General features: G+C 37.3%; 1 protein-coding gene across 1 annotated transcript; it reads left to right on the top strand.

Annotated features, from left to right (window-relative positions):
- The first annotated feature begins 17,265 nt into the window (after window positions 1-17,265).
- Tas2r42 (taste 2 receptor member 42) lies at window positions 17,266-18,353 on the top strand. Its single transcript, XM_046435844.2, has one exon. The coding sequence runs from the start codon at window positions 17,370-17,372 to the stop codon at window positions 18,351-18,353; it is 984 nt and encodes a 327-aa protein (XP_046291800.1). The 5' UTR covers window positions 17,266-17,369.
- Window positions 18,354-18,839: the final 486 nt, after the last annotated feature.

The following is an 18,839-nucleotide window of genomic DNA, read 5'->3' as shown; positions in this document are numbered from 1 at the left end:
GAGGACAGGGCTCGGCACGCAGCCCAGCTCCAACCTCTAGGTGCGGCTGCCAGACAGTGTATACAGAGCCATCAAGACAGCAAGCAGAAAGCAAATGGCGGCTCCCGCGGAGTGGATTTTCGGCACAGAAACCACAGCCCCGCCAGCAATCCCAATCCACAAACTCTCCCTGTATAAAAAATATTCAAAAAAAAAAAAAAGGCAGGGCGCACTGAGCTTTCTTTGCCTCGGGTACTTACAATCCACTGCTGATTACACATTCAGCTTCTCCGCCCGGAGCGAAGCGAAAGAGGAAGCAGATGGGAGCAAAGCGCCCGCGGCTCTGAGCAGCCAAGTGTCTCTTTTTCGATTTCTTTGTTCTTCCTGCTCCTTGGCAAAGTGGTCCACTACAGATTAACGGTGAAAGGAGCTTTAACAGACTGTGCGAAATCTCTATTAAAGCCACTGCTTTGAGCACCATGCTCAGCACTTCAGCAACCCCCGTACGCAGCGGCCATCTTCCTGTCCGCCCCCTCTCTGTTTAAACAACAAGCATGTGGCTTAGGGACCGTGCCTGCCTTAGGTTGTCCAATAGTACATATGGTCCTTAGGTTGGTACCATTGCAATTGGATCTTACCCGTCACTGACTACCGGTCCAGTATACAGCCACACCTGTGGAGAGATCTTTGTACCAGCGGGGGGGTGAAGTTCTTTGCCTCACCTCTGTTGGCCCCCAAATTTTAGCTGGACGATCATGACAAGCAGAAGGGAGGAAGATACACCAAGCCAATTGACGGCTCCTTTTGGAAAAATTGTACCACCAATGACATCATCAGCAAAAATACCCCAACACTACCACAAGTCGCTGCACCAACAGATAGTTCACAATGCATACAGGTGAGCTCACAATGTGTCCAGGCAAGTTCTGCAAGCAGTTCAGTGATGGCTATTGTAGAAGCTGTAGATTGGTTTTATCTTTGACTTCACCAGCACTGGGATAAAGATAGGAATTCTGGCAATAATGGCTAAAGAAAAAATTATGTAACATTACAGAAGGCACTAAAAGAAAGCAATTTTCCTAACAATTTACATTGTCTTCACCGGCACTGGGATGAAGATAGGAATTCTGGCAATAATGGCTAAAGAAAAAATTATGTAACATTACAGAAGGCACTAAAAGAAAACAATTTTCTTAACAATTTACATTATCTTTAAGAGAATTATTAAATATAATGAAAAGGAAAGGTGAAAGTAAACAAACAGATCTGTTAACCTTCTTTTTTGTTTACATATTAAAACAATCCTCAACAGTTGTTTACCCAATTTAAATTAAACCATATAAATCACGTGAAAAAAACAAAATATTTGGATCCATTTTATCATGAGCGCTCATCATATATGATATATGGACATACGTACATTCAAACATATAACACAAAACACAAGTGTGCACACATAATATAATACATACAACACATAACATTATAGTAAAGGCCTTATAACTTTTTACAGGTGAAATCTCCATTGCAATGTTTAAAAACTCTATAGTCAAAAAATAGAACTGATCAGCAAAACATTAACCTAGGTCTGTATGAGCTCAAAAAACAAAATAGAACTTCATGATATGGCAAAGGGCAATAATAAAATAGATATTGAAAAAAGCATCCTGGTTCTGTTGCAGATGTAAGAATAGCCAAACTGGAGTTTTGGATATCAGTTGTTATGGATTTGAGCCAAATCATCTTCTTTTTGGTCTGTAGAAATCGCTTTAGTTAATCTTTCTGGAATCCAAATCGGCTGCTGTTCTCCCTGTGGAAACACATAAACAGACCCCCGACTCCAGACAATCACTGGGTCAGGACCTTGGTTAACCTCTCTGGAATCCAAATCGGCTGCTGTTCTCCCTGTGGAAACACACAAACAGACCCCCGACTCCAGACAATTACTGGGTCAGGACCTTTCCATTGTCCTGTTAGAATATCCTTCCAAAGTACCTTGGGCTTATGTACATTTTTTGGACACATATGCCTTTCCGCAGCACTAAGTCCTGATGAATCCAAATTTAAAAAGTTTAGAGTAAAAAGGGTTATTTTAAGTTTATCTTTGGGGAATATATACCCCTTCCCAATTCCTTCTTTTTGCTTTAATAAGTACATTTTAATAGTTTGATGAGCTCTTTCAACCATGCCTTGTCCCTGTGGATTGTATGGGATTCCTGTTATATGAGTAATGCCAAATGTTGAGCAAAATTGTTTAAAAGAGGTAGAAGTATAACCAGGGGCATTATCTGTTTTTAACTGTTTTGGAACACCCACAGTGGCAAAATTTTGTAAGCAATGAGCTATAACATCTTTAGTTTTTTCTCTGGCATGAAGGGAGCCCATCAAAAATCCAGAAGAAGTATCAACTGTAACATGCAAATATTTTAATTTTCCAAATTCTGGCAAGTGTGTGACGTCCATCTGCCAAATATAGTTAGGTATCAATCCTCTAGGATTAACTCCAAGATTAACTTGTGGTAAAAAGGTCACACAATTTTGACATTGTTTTATTATTTGTCTAGCTTAGTTATTTTAAAACGCTTATCCTTAGTTATTTTAAAACGCTTTTGTAAAGTATTAGCATTGACATGGAACTTTTTATGAAAATTTATAGCTTCTTCTAGTGTAGAGAAAATATGTATGTCATGTGTAGTTTTATCTGCTAAATCATTGCCCAAACTAAGGGCTCCAGGCAATCCTGTATGTGCCCTGATATGTCCTATAAAGAATGGATCTTTTCTGTCCCAGATTAGACTTTGTATAGTGGAAAGCAAAGAGAAAACAGTAGAAGAAGGGGAAATCCTACCAGCATCTTCAAGAGATACTATAGCATTAACTACATACTGACTATCAGAAAATAAATTAAATACAGAATCTTTAAACATCACAAAAGCTTGTAAAACTGCATTAAGCTCTACCTTTTGAGCTGATTGTTTGGGTACTAAAAATGTAAAAGTTTGATCAGGGGTAACTACTGCTGCTGTACCATTATTTGACCCATCAGTGAATATATTTGGAGCATTCATGATAGGTGTTTTTCTTGTCATTTTTGGAAAAATTACAGGATGCAATGACCAAAAAGACAATAAAGGATTAGATGGTAAGTGGTTATCAAATGAAACATTAGATTTGCACATGATTATTGCCCAAGTATTTAACTCATTAGCTAACTCATCAATTTGATTCATAGTATATGGAGTAATAATTTTATTGGGAGAAATTCCAAACACTCCCTTTACTGCTTTTATTCCTTTGAGTATTAATTGTCCTACAGACTCAGGATACGTAGTAAGAATAGTGTGAGGAGAATAAGATAAATGTATCCATAATAATGGACCTTCTTGCCAAAATACTCCTGTAGGAATATTTTTTGTTGGTAGTACAGTAAATAATAAAGGCAAACTTATATCAATTCTATCCAAATGCATATTTTCCATATATGTTTCAATGATTTTTAATGCCTTTCTTGCTTCAGGCGTTAACATTCGGGGTGAATTTGGATCTGATGGACCTTTTAGGATATCAAATAAAGGTCCCAACTCTCCTGTTGGTATACCTAAATAAGGCCTTATCCAATTTATGTCTCCTAATAACTTTTGAAAGTCATTAAGTGATTTGAGTTGATCTACTCGTATTTGAATTTTTGGTGGACGGACCATGGTTGAGATTAATAGAACTCCTAAATAATTAATTGGAAAATTTAATTGTACTTTATCTATTGCTATCTCTAGATTATAATTTTTTAATAAGTTTGTAAGTGTGGCATAACATTCTAGCAATGTGTTTTTAGCTTTGTGTGCTAATAATACATCATCCATATAGTGAAATATTTGTAGTTCAGGATTTTGATTTCTAAGTGGCTGGATTAGTTTGTTAACATAAATTTGACACATAGTTGGGCTGTTAGCCATCCCTTGAGGGAGTACTTTCCATTCATATCTCTGATCAGGACCTTCATGATTCAGTGCAGGGATAGTAAATGCAAAACGTGGACTATCCTCAGGATGAATTGGAATTGAAAAAAAAACAATCTTTAATATCTATAACTAAAACATACCAGGTTTTTGGCAAAGCAGACAACTGAGGAATCCCTGATTGAGCAGGTCCCATAATAACCATCTCATTATTAATGGCTCTTAAATCTTGCAATAATCTCCATTTACCAGATTTCTTTTTGATGACAAAAATGGGAGTATTATGGGGAGATACAGAAGGTTGTATATGTCCTTCTGCTAATTGTTGTTTGACCAGGTCATGGGCTGCTTGTATCTTTTCTTTAGTCAGGGGCCACTGAGGAACCCATACTGGTCTTTCTGATTTCCAAGTAATTTTTATTGTCTCAGTGGCCCTTTCTGAAAATCCAACCCATGTCTGTCTGTTCCTTGATCTATTTGTATTGGTGCTGCTATACCTTGTTCTTGTTTTTCTAATCTTTTTCCTTTCCTAAAACCTTGTCTAGTCATAATAGTGGGTGCATTTTGGTTCATGTTATTTGTTAATGTCAAACCTAATTGATCCAGGACATCTCGTCCCCATAAATTTACGGGAAGATGATCCAATACATATGGCTGTATAGTTCCTTCACATCCTTCAGGATCCTTCCAATCTAATACCATTGCACTTCTATGGGGATTAGTTGCCACTCCTAGGCCTCGAAGCGTTTGAGTGGCTTGTTGTAATGGCCAATGTTTTGGCCATTCTTGACGAGAGATGATGCTAAGGTCTGCACCTGTATCCAGTAGCCCATTAAATTCATGTCCTTGAATATTTAGTTTTAGCATGGGGCGAGAATCTAAATTTAAAGAAAGCATAGCCCAATCTACACCTGTGGAGCCTAATCCCTTGGAACCTCTTTCTACAGTACGACTGGAAAATTTATCATGTAGGCTGGGTATTATTAGTAACTGTGCTATTCTATCTCCTGGTGAAATTACTGATATACCCTTTGGAGAACTGGCTATAATTTTTATTTCACCTTCATAATCGGGATCAATTACCCCAGGACTTATCATAAGTCCTTTTAGAGTAGAAGAGCTGCGTCCCAATAATAAGCCTACTGTTCCTTTGGGAAGAGGTCCTTTCACCCCTGTGGGAATGATTTGAACTCCCATCTCTGGAGTTAGTACTGCTCTGGCGGAGGCGCAGATGTCCAACCCTGCGCTCCCTCTGGTTTGTCTGATGAGGGATCTGATGGACAATGTGTCCTGGGCACTACCCTGATGGGGTTGTTGGGTTCCTCCAGTGCTCCGTATATTTGTGGTTTTGGGCCCCGGAGCATTGGGCCCCCCTGTCCATTTTTTGGCAATGGAGCCCGATGCCTTTCTCCACGATATCGTGGATAAACACCTGGTCCTTGTTCGGTTTTTGATAATGGAGTACCCTCTATGGTGGTTTGAGAACGGCATTCATTAGCCCAATGTCTCCCTCTACGGCATCGTGGGCAAATACCTGGTATTCTACTCCTTTGATACCTAGTTTTGTTAAACCCTCCTCCAATGGGGCAATTCCTTTTAAAATGTCCTGTTTGTTCACAATTGTAGCATGTTCTTGGCCTGGCATCTAAAGCCTGTTTTACTGCAGCTGCCACAATTTGCCCTTGTTCATTAATGTCTCTGGCATCTAAAGCCTGTTTTACTGCAGCTGCCATGACTTGCTCTTGTTCATTAATGTCTCTACATAATTTAATATATGTGTTTAAATCTTCATGTTTCCATGGTCTAATGATATCTCTGCACCAAGGATTCACTTGCTCATAAGCCAGGTGTTTTAGTAATGGCATTGCTTGTTCTGTATTCCCAAAAACTCTGGTAGCTGTTTGAATAAGCCTATCTACAAATTCAGCATAAGGTTCATTAGCTCCTTGTATTACCTTAGATAATTGACCTTGTAAACCTCCATGTCCTTGTAAAGTCTTCCATGCCTTAATTGCATCTACAGCAATTTGTGCATATACACCAGGATCATATGCAATTTGTTGCTGCTGATCCTCATAAGGTCCCTTTCCTAACAACATATCTAGATTTCTCTGAGGATAACCAGCTGCTGCATTTCGCCTAGCCGTCTCCTTGCAAAATTCCTCATTGGCAACCTTCCATAACAGGTATTGTCCTCCATTTAGCACAGCTTTACACATATTAGCCCAATCTGCTGGCGTCATGTTCAAGTTGTTAATGGATTCGACCATGCTTACAGTGAAGGGTGCTTGAGGACCATAGGTTGTTACAGCCTCTTTTAGCTGCTTCACTGTTTTGAAATTTAAAACTTGGTAAAATCGCTGCCCTCCTGCCTCAAATACAGGGCATGTTAATATATGAGATCTTGCCTCAGGATCCCAACTATCAACTGCGGGGGTTGGGGACCTGCCAGCATATGGAGGTGGCCTTGTTAGTTGGACACTTACGTCCTCTGGTGATAGAAAGGTGTTAGTAGCAGTCTCCTGTAGAGGTGGTGCTGTTGGTTGGACACTTACACCCTCTGGTGATAGAAAGGTGTTAGTAGCAGTCTCCTGTTGTAACTTTCCCCCTGATGGCTTTTTCTGTTTTACACTTTCTTTCTCTGTCTGACTAGCTTGAGAGGCCTTCTCTTTTACTTGAATCTTTTCCTCTGTCTGACTAACTTGAGAGACCTTCTCTTTTACTTGAATCATTATGTCTTCTCCTTCCTCTACCATTGTCTGAACTGAAGGCTTTGGACTAAGCAAACAAGATATGAACATCCACAATGGCAATGTGCCAACTGGCAGAATCCCTGGGCTTTTCTTTTCTATTCTTTTTAAATCTTCACCATGATGGTTCCATTGTGATATATTTAACAACTCCTCCTTAAAAAGCCATGGGCTACATTTTTGTATCTGGAAGTCCTCACTGAACAGGGGTGAACTATGTGGATTTTTTTTTTTTGGTCCTAATGAGGATTGAACACAGGACTGCTTCATACCCTGGCCCTCTTTGAGTCAGTCTCCTTAAATTGACTAAGCTGGACTCAAACTTGTGATCCTCCTGCCTCAGCCTCTTGACTTGCTGGAATTACAGGCACTGCCACCATGCTCCACCACCATGTGGATATGAGTCTCAAGGAATATCCCTCAAAGCCCCTGAAGGAGCCTGTTTGAGGAACAGCTCTGAGGACAACAGAGCAACAGAAGCACAAGTGAGGGAGAGAGTGGCTGGTCATGAGGTCAGATGAGGGGCTGGGCCAGGGGTGGACAGATGGGGCTTGGCCTGATCTGATTTTACTAAGAGTGGAGTGGGAGCAGGGTGTTGACATGATCTGGCCTGCATACTGATAGGATCACTCTGTCAGGGCTGGAGTAGAAGCTGGGAGACCAGTAAGGAGGCTAACACGGACCTCCCAACTAGAGTTTCTTTTATATTTTCTATCAATGTAGATCCAATAATAATTTGATCTCTCCATCACTGAAATTGTGGATGTATGTATAGAAAAACAAGTTGACCATTAAGAATATGAAAACAGATAAGGGACGACCAGTCACATCCCAATTTGGTGAGAGTGGGAAGAGTGAAAAGCATTCAAGTTGGAATTATATTTGGAAAAGAGAGGAAGTAAGTTTGTAGGTATACTGTATGTAGGATATGAGAAAAATTCATCCAAATTATGATAACTTTGTCTTACACCAACAAGTTTAACTCACATTTGTAATTTATTTTTACTTTGTATATCATTAACAGATAACATGTGGTTACTTATTTGATGCTTAGCACAACCCTGTGGAGGCAGAAAATATCTTATTTTACTAATGTTGAAATAAAAATTTAGTAAAAGATAGCCTTTTAACAGCTCTTGTGAAGCATCTTGTGTTTCTGGCTCTCTCCTGAATTCCAATCTGGAGATACCATACAGCTGAAGAGAGAGGATTTAGATCTTGAGAATTAATCTAAAAGCTGTGAGAAATCTTAAAAAGACAGAAGGTTGTTGTGACAGTGTAAGAGGAAATAGCAGCTTGAGGTTGAAGTAGGACAGAAAATATGGTTGAGGGAGATATTTTGATTTATACTCTCTTCTCTCTGCCATACTGCAAGATCAATTGCTGGGCTGTGCATTAGGGTAGACAAATAGCCCTGCCAGCTCAGAGCTGTGGGACATCTTGGGAGGGAAGAGATGACCATAGGAGACTGATAGGCCTTGAGCCGTCCCACTTTCCTCTTCAGACCTCAAAGTCTGGGGAGTTACAAATGAGTGAGAAAGACCCTTGATATCTCCGTGAAGTTTCTCATCCTTCACCATCTATCTGCCAGACGATGTCTGATCACTCTGGTCTGACTTCAGCAAGAATTCTGTTTAGCCAGAATCTTGGTTATCCTTGATGTTTCCTCTTATTAGTTTTCTATCCACTGACCCCACACTGCTCTGTGGCTATGAATTCCCATATGCCATGCTGTATTTGAAGTTGACCCACTCTCTTTCCCTCACTGTAAGACCCAGTCTTAGTGGTCTCTGCACCTATCACAGTGGTCCTAAATAAGTCTTCCTTATCATACTTTAACAAATGATCACTGAATTTCTTTATCAGAAGTCATATGTAGAGCTTGGTTTGGGAACTATACTGAACCTATGAATAAACAGAAATGTATCCTGATCAAAGATTCAGTGATAAGAGTGATAGAAGGAAAATTTATGAATATGAGGAACAAAAATAAAATTAGTCATAAGAGCAAATGTAGTCACCACTAGAAATTGTTTTAATTTCTTTAAATTACTGTCATAAATAACTCGTAGCTAGATTTGTGTGACAAAGAGAAACTCATCTATAAGCTCTTTATAACATGACACAAATGGATAAGCAATGTGAAAGATGGGGAAATACCCATCAGATATTTTGCACATAAAAATAACACAAGACTGAAAGTTTTAATAGCAAACCAACAAAAAAGCAAAGGACTTAAGTAATGAAGTTGACAGTTATATAAATGTTTGTAAAATGTATGTGTGTATATTGTCAAACCATACCAATTACACCCTCTGCATTGGATAAAATTTCATGTAGTCTATTGATGTGGTCATCGAAGGAGAGGTGTGTGCATGAGTGTTTGGGCCCATCTGTGCATTTCCCTTGACTTGTGCCACTTATGCCATTGCTCCTAAAACCTGGGGAGTAATTCTAAAATTCTTAGATATAAATGTGTTTTCTCATAAGAGATAAAGAAAAGAATAGGCGATATAATTTAATAGAGGGGGGAAAAAGGAATACAGTTCTTTGGAGGCCATTTAAATTAATGTATACAGCAAATTAAGTCACAGAAGAGTGAATTTATAATATTAAGAAAGTAAATTCTGGATTATGTGCAGCTGCGTTTCAGATGGCACCAGCATACATTAGCTCCGTCTTCCTCACTTTATTCATTAGGAAATTCTTGGCATGATCAATCATGGGTTTATTGGACTGAAAATCTTTCAAGTTTCTCACTTTGATAAAAGCTGTAATCAGTTTTTATCTGGAACTGTAACAGCCTTCTGACTGGCACACCTACTTTCAGTCTGGTGGCCTCACAATCCATTCACAACCCTTCAGCTATGGTTGCCTTTTAAAAATGCAATTCATAGCATCCTACTTTTTCCCTTAAACCTACCGAAGCCTTTTCATTAGTTTGACAATAAAGTCTAAAATTATTTATATAGTTTCCATGGTCTGACCACTGTGAAAGAATTTCATTCTCGTCTCACACAGCATTCACTCCCTTATTCTATAGTAACCTCTTTTAAAACCAGAAAAGAATCCATCTTATTCTGCCTTGACACGTTTGGAACTCTCCCCCTACCTAGAAAACTCTTTCATCTCATCTTAGCATCCTAGATTCTTAGTCTTCAACAAGTCTCAGTTCAAATGTCATGTCCTCAGGAAGTTTAGACAATGATTCATTTTATTTCAAATGACTCACTTTGGCTTATACTTTCACCTCAGTATAATAACTTTCTTTCTGCCTTCCTCACTACATTGTGACTTCTAGGAAGCAGAACCCTGTCTTCCATGTACCCTGAGACCTGCCATAGTCTATCATTTCATAGACATTTAAAAAATACTGACTTGATGAATAAATTTTTTACTCTAGTGGGTTTTGTGGGGCTTGGTAATGTTAAATTAAATATAAATGGATCAATTTTGACTTTGAAAATTTATATTTGTTTCTATGTTCACTGGAATAATCTAAGAATAAAAATAAGAAGAGTTAACTGACAATATTTGGCATAATAATATAAAATTAAATCTCAGATATAAACAGGGTGTTTGTGTGGGTTAAAGAACATGTAGAAAATGTTTCTCCTCCTTGGGATGTATTTACTGAAATTGATATTTCCAGCCTGAATTCAACCTGTTCATTTCAGTACAATGTTTTTCTAATTCTTTAAAAAGTGAATGTCTTTGCCTGGATCACATATCCTCTCATTCTTAGTTTTCACCTTTGCCTCTTACAGCATTCTTCACACAATTACTTGTTATGGTACCTGGAGGCATTTGAGTGTGTGACCCACTGATTATATTGCTCAGAATTAATACCAGTCATAAAGCTTCTGGTTGTGATGGTAGGCTGCATGTTGAACTCCCAACTGGGGGTCTTCCGAGGAGCATGTGTAGGGACCCCTGTTATTTCTGCTTATGTATATGTGGCGGCTGAGGGAATGGTGGTGACCACTGAGGCATGCTAAACTCTGGGTCTTTCTCTTTATTCCTAATACAATACAATACAATACAATACAACACAATACAAAACAAAATACTCAAGAGATATTTGTCTAGAACAAAATGATGAAACAACTTCATTTTATGAAAAAAGTAGCAAAAATCCTCAAATAATAAATCGAACGATATTGCAAGTCTTTAAAGAATAGTACTGTAAGAATAGTACTGTAAGTAGTACTGTAATAGTACTATAAGTATTATAATAGTGCTATAAGTACTATAATTAGAGTACTGTTATAGTACTATAACTAATAGTACTATAAGTAATTTTTATTAATGCTAAATGCTTAAACATTTAGAACTTATTAATATAAATAATCTCATTGTTCCATTAAACATATAAGTCATATTTATCATTTGTGGATATAATATAAATGTATTGACATAATTCAGGGTACATATCTACAAGATACTACCTTTAAAAAGGGTCACCCACAAAGCAAATAAGAAACTTTATTCTTAAAATTGAAACTTTTTAGGGGCTGGGATTGTGGCTCAGCAGTTGAGCACTTGCCTTGCTTGCACGTGCGAGGCCCTAGGTTTGATCCGCAGCACCACATAAAAAAAATAAAATAAATAAAGGTATTGTGTCCAACTACAACTAAAAAAAATAAATATTTTAAAAAATTGAAACTTTTAAAATATTATCATTAAATAAGTCAAGGATAGTTTAAATATCCTATTTTCAGAATTTTTCTAGAAATAACGAATAACAAATATGAAAAATAAAGTTTAAACATTATAACAGAAGAAAAAGAATGTCATTACTTGCTAATGTTATAATTGTCTGCCTTTAACACAGTAGGATATAAAGAGAAACATTTTTGTGGGCAAATACTGGGGATTGAACCTACAGGCACATTATCTCTGAGCTACATCCCCAGTTCTTTCTATTTTTTATTTTTTTGATACTGGGGATTGAACATGGGGATGCTTAACCACTGGGCCACACCCCCAGCCCTTTTTCTTTTTTGAGACAGGAGTTTTGCTAAGTTGCTGAGGCTGGCCTTGAACTTGTGATCTTCCTGCCTCAGTCTTCTGAGTTGCTGGGATTACAGATGTGTGCCACTGCACCTGACTCTAGAAAAACTTTTTTATATCTAAGAAAAATAATATAGTTCAGACATAAGATAAATATAAAAAAAAACTATTGTGGGGATAAGTGCATGGAGTACTGCATACATGGCATATGTTAAGGGCATTTGAGTGACAGGCCACTCCTCTTGTGCTAGGTGCGAGAGTGGCAGACTGTTTATCCCGTAAGCACAGCCCTGGGTGTGAGGCTATGTGTTGCAGTCCCTGTGCTTGCTCCACGGCCCACTCCTTGATTGGTCATTGCAAGGACAGCTGGCCAGAAATTGCATTGGTGGCTGCCTGTAATCTGCCTAGCTACTGCCTGAGTATATATACGTGGTAACTATGCAATAAAATCAGACCTGCTTCCTGCTTGGTCTCTGGAGGTCTTGATTAGTGACTCCGCAGCCACATTCTCCTCTACCCTGTCCCATGGACCTCCTCACTGGACTAAAGAGAGCCCACACAAACTATCATTTCACAAAAAAAAAATTTTAAAATATAATGAAATAAATATTCATAATAGAAATTAACTTATAGAAGCTATAAAATAAATACTAATGAATATTATCAGAAAAATTCACTAGCTATGTTAAAAAATATATAAATTTTTTGTTGAATAACATGGCAATCATGAACAAATTGAGGGCTATACTGTTTAAATTTATGTTTTCACTTGACTGGGCTAAGACATGCCCAGATAGCTGGTAAAAGATTATTTCTAGGAATTCTATGAGGGTGTTTCTGGAAGAGATTAGCATTTGAATTGGGAGACAGAAAAGAAGACCATCCTCACTAATGCAGGTGAGCATCGACTCATCCCTAGAACCACTTCTGGGTCTGAGGGTCATCCTTGAAATAGACATAGTTTAAAGTTGTCATAGTGTTAAATGGCTGCACAAGGACCATGTCTTAAACATTTTAAATCCTTGTCTTCATCTCTGGGAAAACTGCAAAAGTAGAGCAAGATATCAGAGTTTTATTCTAATAAATTATTTTAACAACAACAGTTATATCCAGTGAATAGGAATCTTTCTACCTCCATCTATTTCTGTTCATGGGAACCAAACTAATTTTTCTGTGGTGTCTTCCTCTGAGGTTGTGTGTGGCAAATATGAACACATAGTAGGGCTTGGGGAAGGGTTTGCTTCCATTGACTCATTTCTTCTCACTTCATAGCGTGTGTGTGTGTGTAGGATCTACTTTCTATTGGCTCAAGGAGCCATATTCATTTACTTATTTTTATTTTTTTACATGTTTGCAGTGCTGGAGATTGAACCCAGGGCCTTGTGCATGCCAACCATGTGCTCTATGACTGCTCTATACCCTCAGCAAAAAGACCATAAGTCAAACTTTTTTCTGCCTGCATCAATCAACCTACACACAGTTAATCTTAGTTCATTTTTTAAAACAGAGATAACTCAACCATTATTTAAATCCCAACTATTTTCAATGAATACCAAAGTGCTATAGAAGGAAATTTTAGCTATTTAGGTTAATATCTACTTTTCTCATTCAAACAAGTTTTTGTAGCAGGGCTCCACTTCATTCTTTGAATATAACCTAGCTGCTTTGCCACTGTGGCTTATTTTAAGACTCAACATTTTTCTTTCTTTCTTTTTTTCCCTCTCCCACCCCTTAACTACAGGGGAAGCAAGATTAACCTTTCTCCCAGTCTAGGTGTAGTTATCTGTCATTCTGGTCATCGACCACAGGAGTGAAGGAATCCATATTTGGGGGCTGGTACCAGCAGGTCCGAGAAATGGCTCTCTCTCAAAGCTATCCATGAATTATGACTCCTGACAGGGCACAGCTGAAGGGTGGTGTCCTTTGGGGTCCCCTCTTTAAGAGCCCACTGTTGTGCCTGGCAGTTAGAATCACAGCCTCTGGGCAAGAGTCCCTGATGTTTCTCCTTTGCCAACAAAGCAATAAAACTTCTTTTTCCTTCTTCTTAAAATCTTGTCCTAGTTATGGGATTGACAATGGGGACAAGGACCAAGCTTTTGGGATCATTTTGACAACCATAAATAGAATTTGAGAATTTTATTTTGCTGTGAATCAAGAGTATACAATTCCACTCTCTTCAGGAGATGAAAAAAACTTTATGGTCACTTACTTGGAAAATTCAGGATGTGGGATCTCTAAAACAAGACTAGCATCTTGAGTACTCAGTAAGTGGCAGCCGCAGTGCTAGGCATTTTTAGTACATTATCTTGTTTAGTTATCAGAGTAAACTTCAAAGCACTGATATTGTTGCTATTTTATAGAAGAGACATAAAACACTGTCAGTACCACAAAAGCTCTCTTCCTATACCTTCCCAATCACTGTCACCACACACTTCTCAAAGATAACTGCTATTTTGATTTCTTACACTATGGCTTTGGCTCCTATTAAAGTGTATATCAGAGTTGTGGCTCAGTGGTAGAGTGCTCGCCTCACACGTTCAAGACCCTGGGTTCAATCCTCAGCACGACATAAAAATAAATAAGTGAAATAAAGGTATTGTGTCCAACTACACCTAAAACTAAATATAAAAAAATGTGTATGTAAATTTTGTCTTTGTAGGATTCATCCACATTTCACTTCACTGAATATATTGTTTTATTGTATGAACAATATCACTATGAGTATTCTCATGCATGTTCTTAGATGAATGTATGCATAAGTGTTAATAAATAATATTAATCAGAGCTACACATTTGGTTCTACCTATTCTTATTACTGTTGTTACAATTTTTTTATAATTCACAAAATATATCCTTAAAGATGTTTATGATTTTCCCACTTGCTATTGTTTGGTTTCTTCTAAACTAAATTGTAGACTCACTTTAAAAATCACTTAAATATTAAAAAAAATACTTGAGCAAGTGGACATAAATAATTTGTCAATTACTACACTGGACCTTAGCAAGAGTCATTCTAATTAGCACAAAATCCTTTATGTTAACAAGAATGGCAAATTCTGGTAAATTGTTTCCTTTGGGTTCAGGTTTTTTTTTTTTAATATTTTATTTACATTTTAGTTTTCGGCAGACACAACATCTTCATTTGTATGTGGTGCTTGAGGATCAAACCTGGGCCGCACCCATGCCAGGCAAGCGTGCTACCGCTTGAGCCACATCCCCAGCCCCATGGGTTCAGGTTTTTGACCTATTAAATAAGAGAATATTGTAGGTGTTGACTCCAGTAATGTTTCAGATATAAACCCTACAGTTACCTGTGAGCAAAACAGAATAAATCCAATGATACAGTGCAACAAGATATATTTATTTGTAAATGATCAAATTACTGCTGATGATGGATGATAGGACATGCCCCAGACACTATTATTCCTATGCTGAAACATATTCTGACCAATATTTTTCTCATATACTTGAATGAAGAAATATTTAGGTTGACCTTTACATTTTACAATTTGTAAATGTTTTTCCTAGATCTTCCATAGCTTCCATAGTTACAGATACAAATTTGTTTGGTAAAGGAAATGCAAAGAGTGATGAAATATCAGTTTGCATTTGCATATTAAAAAAAGGGTTTATCTTGTCATCCATCTCCTCACATGGAAAACTAGGCTTTAGTATGGTAAAAAGGAAAAATATCAAGTGATGGGTCTAGGTGGGTTTGTAGAAACCTTACTAAATGATCATATTCTAATACTACATCGAAGGATTTGTTTACATTTACTGTATAATCTCCATTACAATCTATGAATAAAAACAGTTTCTATTTTATAACTTTTTATGTTATAAGTCTTTTTCTTGCCAAATTGCAATTGGTGAAAAAAATATAGGTGTGGTAAGATGGTTATTACTGACTTGGTCCAAAACTCAGGAGGAATAATATCAATGGATCATAGACAGGTATAATATTTACTCCAGGTTTTATCAGAAAAAAAGAATATTTCTTTATATTCCCTTTTTGCTAAGAATGTTTATTATGAATAAATGTATAATTGACCAAATTATTTTTTCCTGGGGTTTTTTCTTTAATCTGTTAGTATGTTGAATTACATTAACTAGGTCTTTTTTTTGGTAGTGAGGATTGAATCTAGGGGCGCTTGACCATTGAACTACATTCCCAGCCCTTTTTATTTTTTATTTTGGGACAGAGTCTTGCTAAATTGCAGTGGGTATCACTAAGTTGCTGAGGCTGGCTTTGAACTTGCAAGCCTCTTGCCTCATCTTCCTGAGTTGTTGAGATAATAGACATGAGCCACCATTATTGTTTCTTTTTTTTTTTTAATTTGATTTTTTTTAGTTGTTATTTTATTTATTTATTTATACATTGTGCTGAGAATCGAACCCAGTGCCTCACACGTGCCAGGCAAGTGTGCTACCGCTGATCCCCAGCCCCACTCACCATTACTGTTTCTTAAATGCTTTTCATAGTCATGAATTTCTTTCCTCTGGACATGAATCTAGCCAAAGCTGTTATTCTTTCCAAAATACTACCACATTTCTTTATTTTAATTTAGCCTTGCTGTAATAAATTCAGCTTTCTTTCTCTCTTCTTTCCTTTTTTCTTTTTCACTGTTTCTTTGTTTTATATGAAACAATCTTCTTCCTGCCTGTTAAGGCCAAATTCAGTATCATGTCTAGGGCCAAAAAAATCTACATGTAACAAAGGCAAAAAAGCAAAACTGGGGTGCATATTTAGCTGTGAACATGTTACTCTGAGATATCCGAGGAACATAGAATGAAATTAAATGTTGAAATTTGTTGAAATTAAATGAAATTACCAATTACAGGCTTTAATTGCAGAAAAGTTGTTTCAGTTTTGGTGTCTTTTTTGCATATTGTTTGATCAGTCCAAAATGTGACTTGTCAGTTTCTTTATCAATTCAAATATCTTCAAGATCCAAGGCAAATGTACCTTTCCCCTTTCTCTCCCAGGATAGTGTTTGTGGTGAATTTTTCTATGTTCAAGTTTCATTTTATTCTCGGTTCTGTTTCCATCTGTTGTCACTATTTTATGGATTTATTTGTGCTTTCTTTTCTTGTGGTAACATATATTGCTTTTGGAAAGGTCAGACAAATAGCAGATTCTCCCAAAATGTATTGATTGCATGGCTAAATCGTTTAGTTTTTTTTTTTCTATGAAAAATAACAAAGATATTTGGATCCAAATAGTATAGTGTTTCAGGTCAGGAAGAAAGTACAAATTAGTGAAAGGGAATCTAATCCAAATTTGCATGTTAAAACACTTGATTTTAACCTTTTAAACATTGAAAGCTCAAGCCATGGACACAGAAACTGTTCGGTTTGGGATTTAGCAATTCTTTCAAAGAAACAGAAATGTTTGCATGAAGCTATGCACAACTGCATTCCTTATCAGATCTTTCTGGATAAAGATCAGGATTACAATAGAAGCAGAGAAAAGGATTTTCCTTTCTTTCTTTTTTTTTAAATAAAAGAATTTTTTAAGCATATGTCAGACTGTATCCAACAGCAAGCAGTTCTGATCAAGACTGAAACTGCAATAAAAACAACAAAGACAAGAACCAGAAATGAATGCCGTTCTTCAAAAATTTGTAAATTGATCAATGAGATAAAGTATTAGAAGTTTGGATTTTTTCCTATGGAAATTTTCACTGGATCTGGTACATTGTATCTGATATTGTCAATAGCAGAACTGGTCATTGGAATGCTGGGGAATGCATTCATTGGAGCGGTAAATTGTTTGGAATGGGTCAAGAACCAAAAGATCTCCTTAGCTGACTGCATCATCACCTGTTTGGCTGTCTCTAGATTTTGTCATCTGTTGGTGGTGTTGTTTGATTCATATATAATAGCACTATTTCTACATTCGAATGGCCTTCATAAATTATCAATCTCTGTCACTATACTTTGGAGTGTGACCAATTACGTTACAACCTGGTTTGCCACCAGCCTAAGCGTTTTATACTTCCTCAAGATAGCCCACTTCTCCCACCCGCTTTTCCTTTGGCTGAAGTGGAGAATGAACAGAGTGGTTCTTGGACTTCTTGTGTTTTCTTTGTTCATGCTGACTTCTGATTTTCTATTCCTAGATAGCCTTCCTGGTGTCTTACTATATGTCTATGGGATAGATAAAAGTAATCTAACTTTATATTCAGATGAAAGTAAAATTCCTGATGTTAAAAAACTAATTCTTCATGGCTTGAACTATCTGATCCCCTTTGTTCTGACTCTGGCCTCACTGCTCCTTTTATTTCTGTCCTTGGTGAGACACACCAGAAATCTGGAACTCGGCTCCATTGGCTCTGGGGATGCCAGCACCAAGGCCCACAAGAAGGCCATGAAAATGGTGTTGTCTTTCCTCTTCCTCTTCATAATTCACTTGTTGTCCATGCAAGTGTCACCTTGGCTCTATCTTGCATCTCAGAAAAGCAAGTTAATTATTTTTTTTTTTACATTAGCATTAAATATCTTTCCTTCAGGCCACCCATTCATTCTGATTCTGGGAAATAGCAAGCTGCAACAGACAGCCTTGAGGGTTCTGTGGCATCTTAAATGTCACCTGAAAAGAGCAAATCCCTTAGCTTTACACGTACGCTTTCCAGAGTCTTTTCTGAGAAAGTGAACTTCATGAGGAGCCTTCGAGGATCACTTCTACTTTTTCTTTTTTTTTTTTCTTTTCTTCTTCTTCTGGGCCCTTTTAAGTATTGAACATGCCTGAACTTTTCCCTGACTAGACTGTTTTCAATGATAATTAACACACAGTGAGAAAACAGAATTTTAAAGAAATCATTTTTGTTTAGTGTAACAGGGGTTCACCTGATGCTTTGACTATGTATTCTTTGTGGCTTCGAAACTTACATATTTTTTTCTTTTTCCCAATCTTCTTTTCCCTAAACTTCCCCTTCCTGATCTTTTCCCTGATCTTTTCCTTTCTGATCTCTCCTCCCTAATCTCATTTTCTCTGAATCACCTCTATAACAGCTCCCTTTCCTGTAGATGGGCAGAATCACAGCCTTTGGGACAGAAGTCCCCTGTGTTTCTCCTTTGCTAGCAAAGCAATAAACCTTTTTCATTTCTCTCCAAACTGTGTCTTTGTTAATGAATTGGC

Source organism: Marmota monax, unplaced genomic scaffold (assembly GCF_021218885.2).
Source record: "Marmota monax isolate L192 unplaced genomic scaffold, Marmota_monax_Labrador192_F-V1.1 WCK01_AAM20220418_F8-fsc00012, whole genome shotgun sequence".
Taxonomy (NCBI): Eukaryota; Metazoa; Chordata; class Mammalia; order Rodentia; family Sciuridae; genus Marmota; species Marmota monax.
This window is presented reverse-complemented; position numbering and strand designations above follow the sequence as displayed.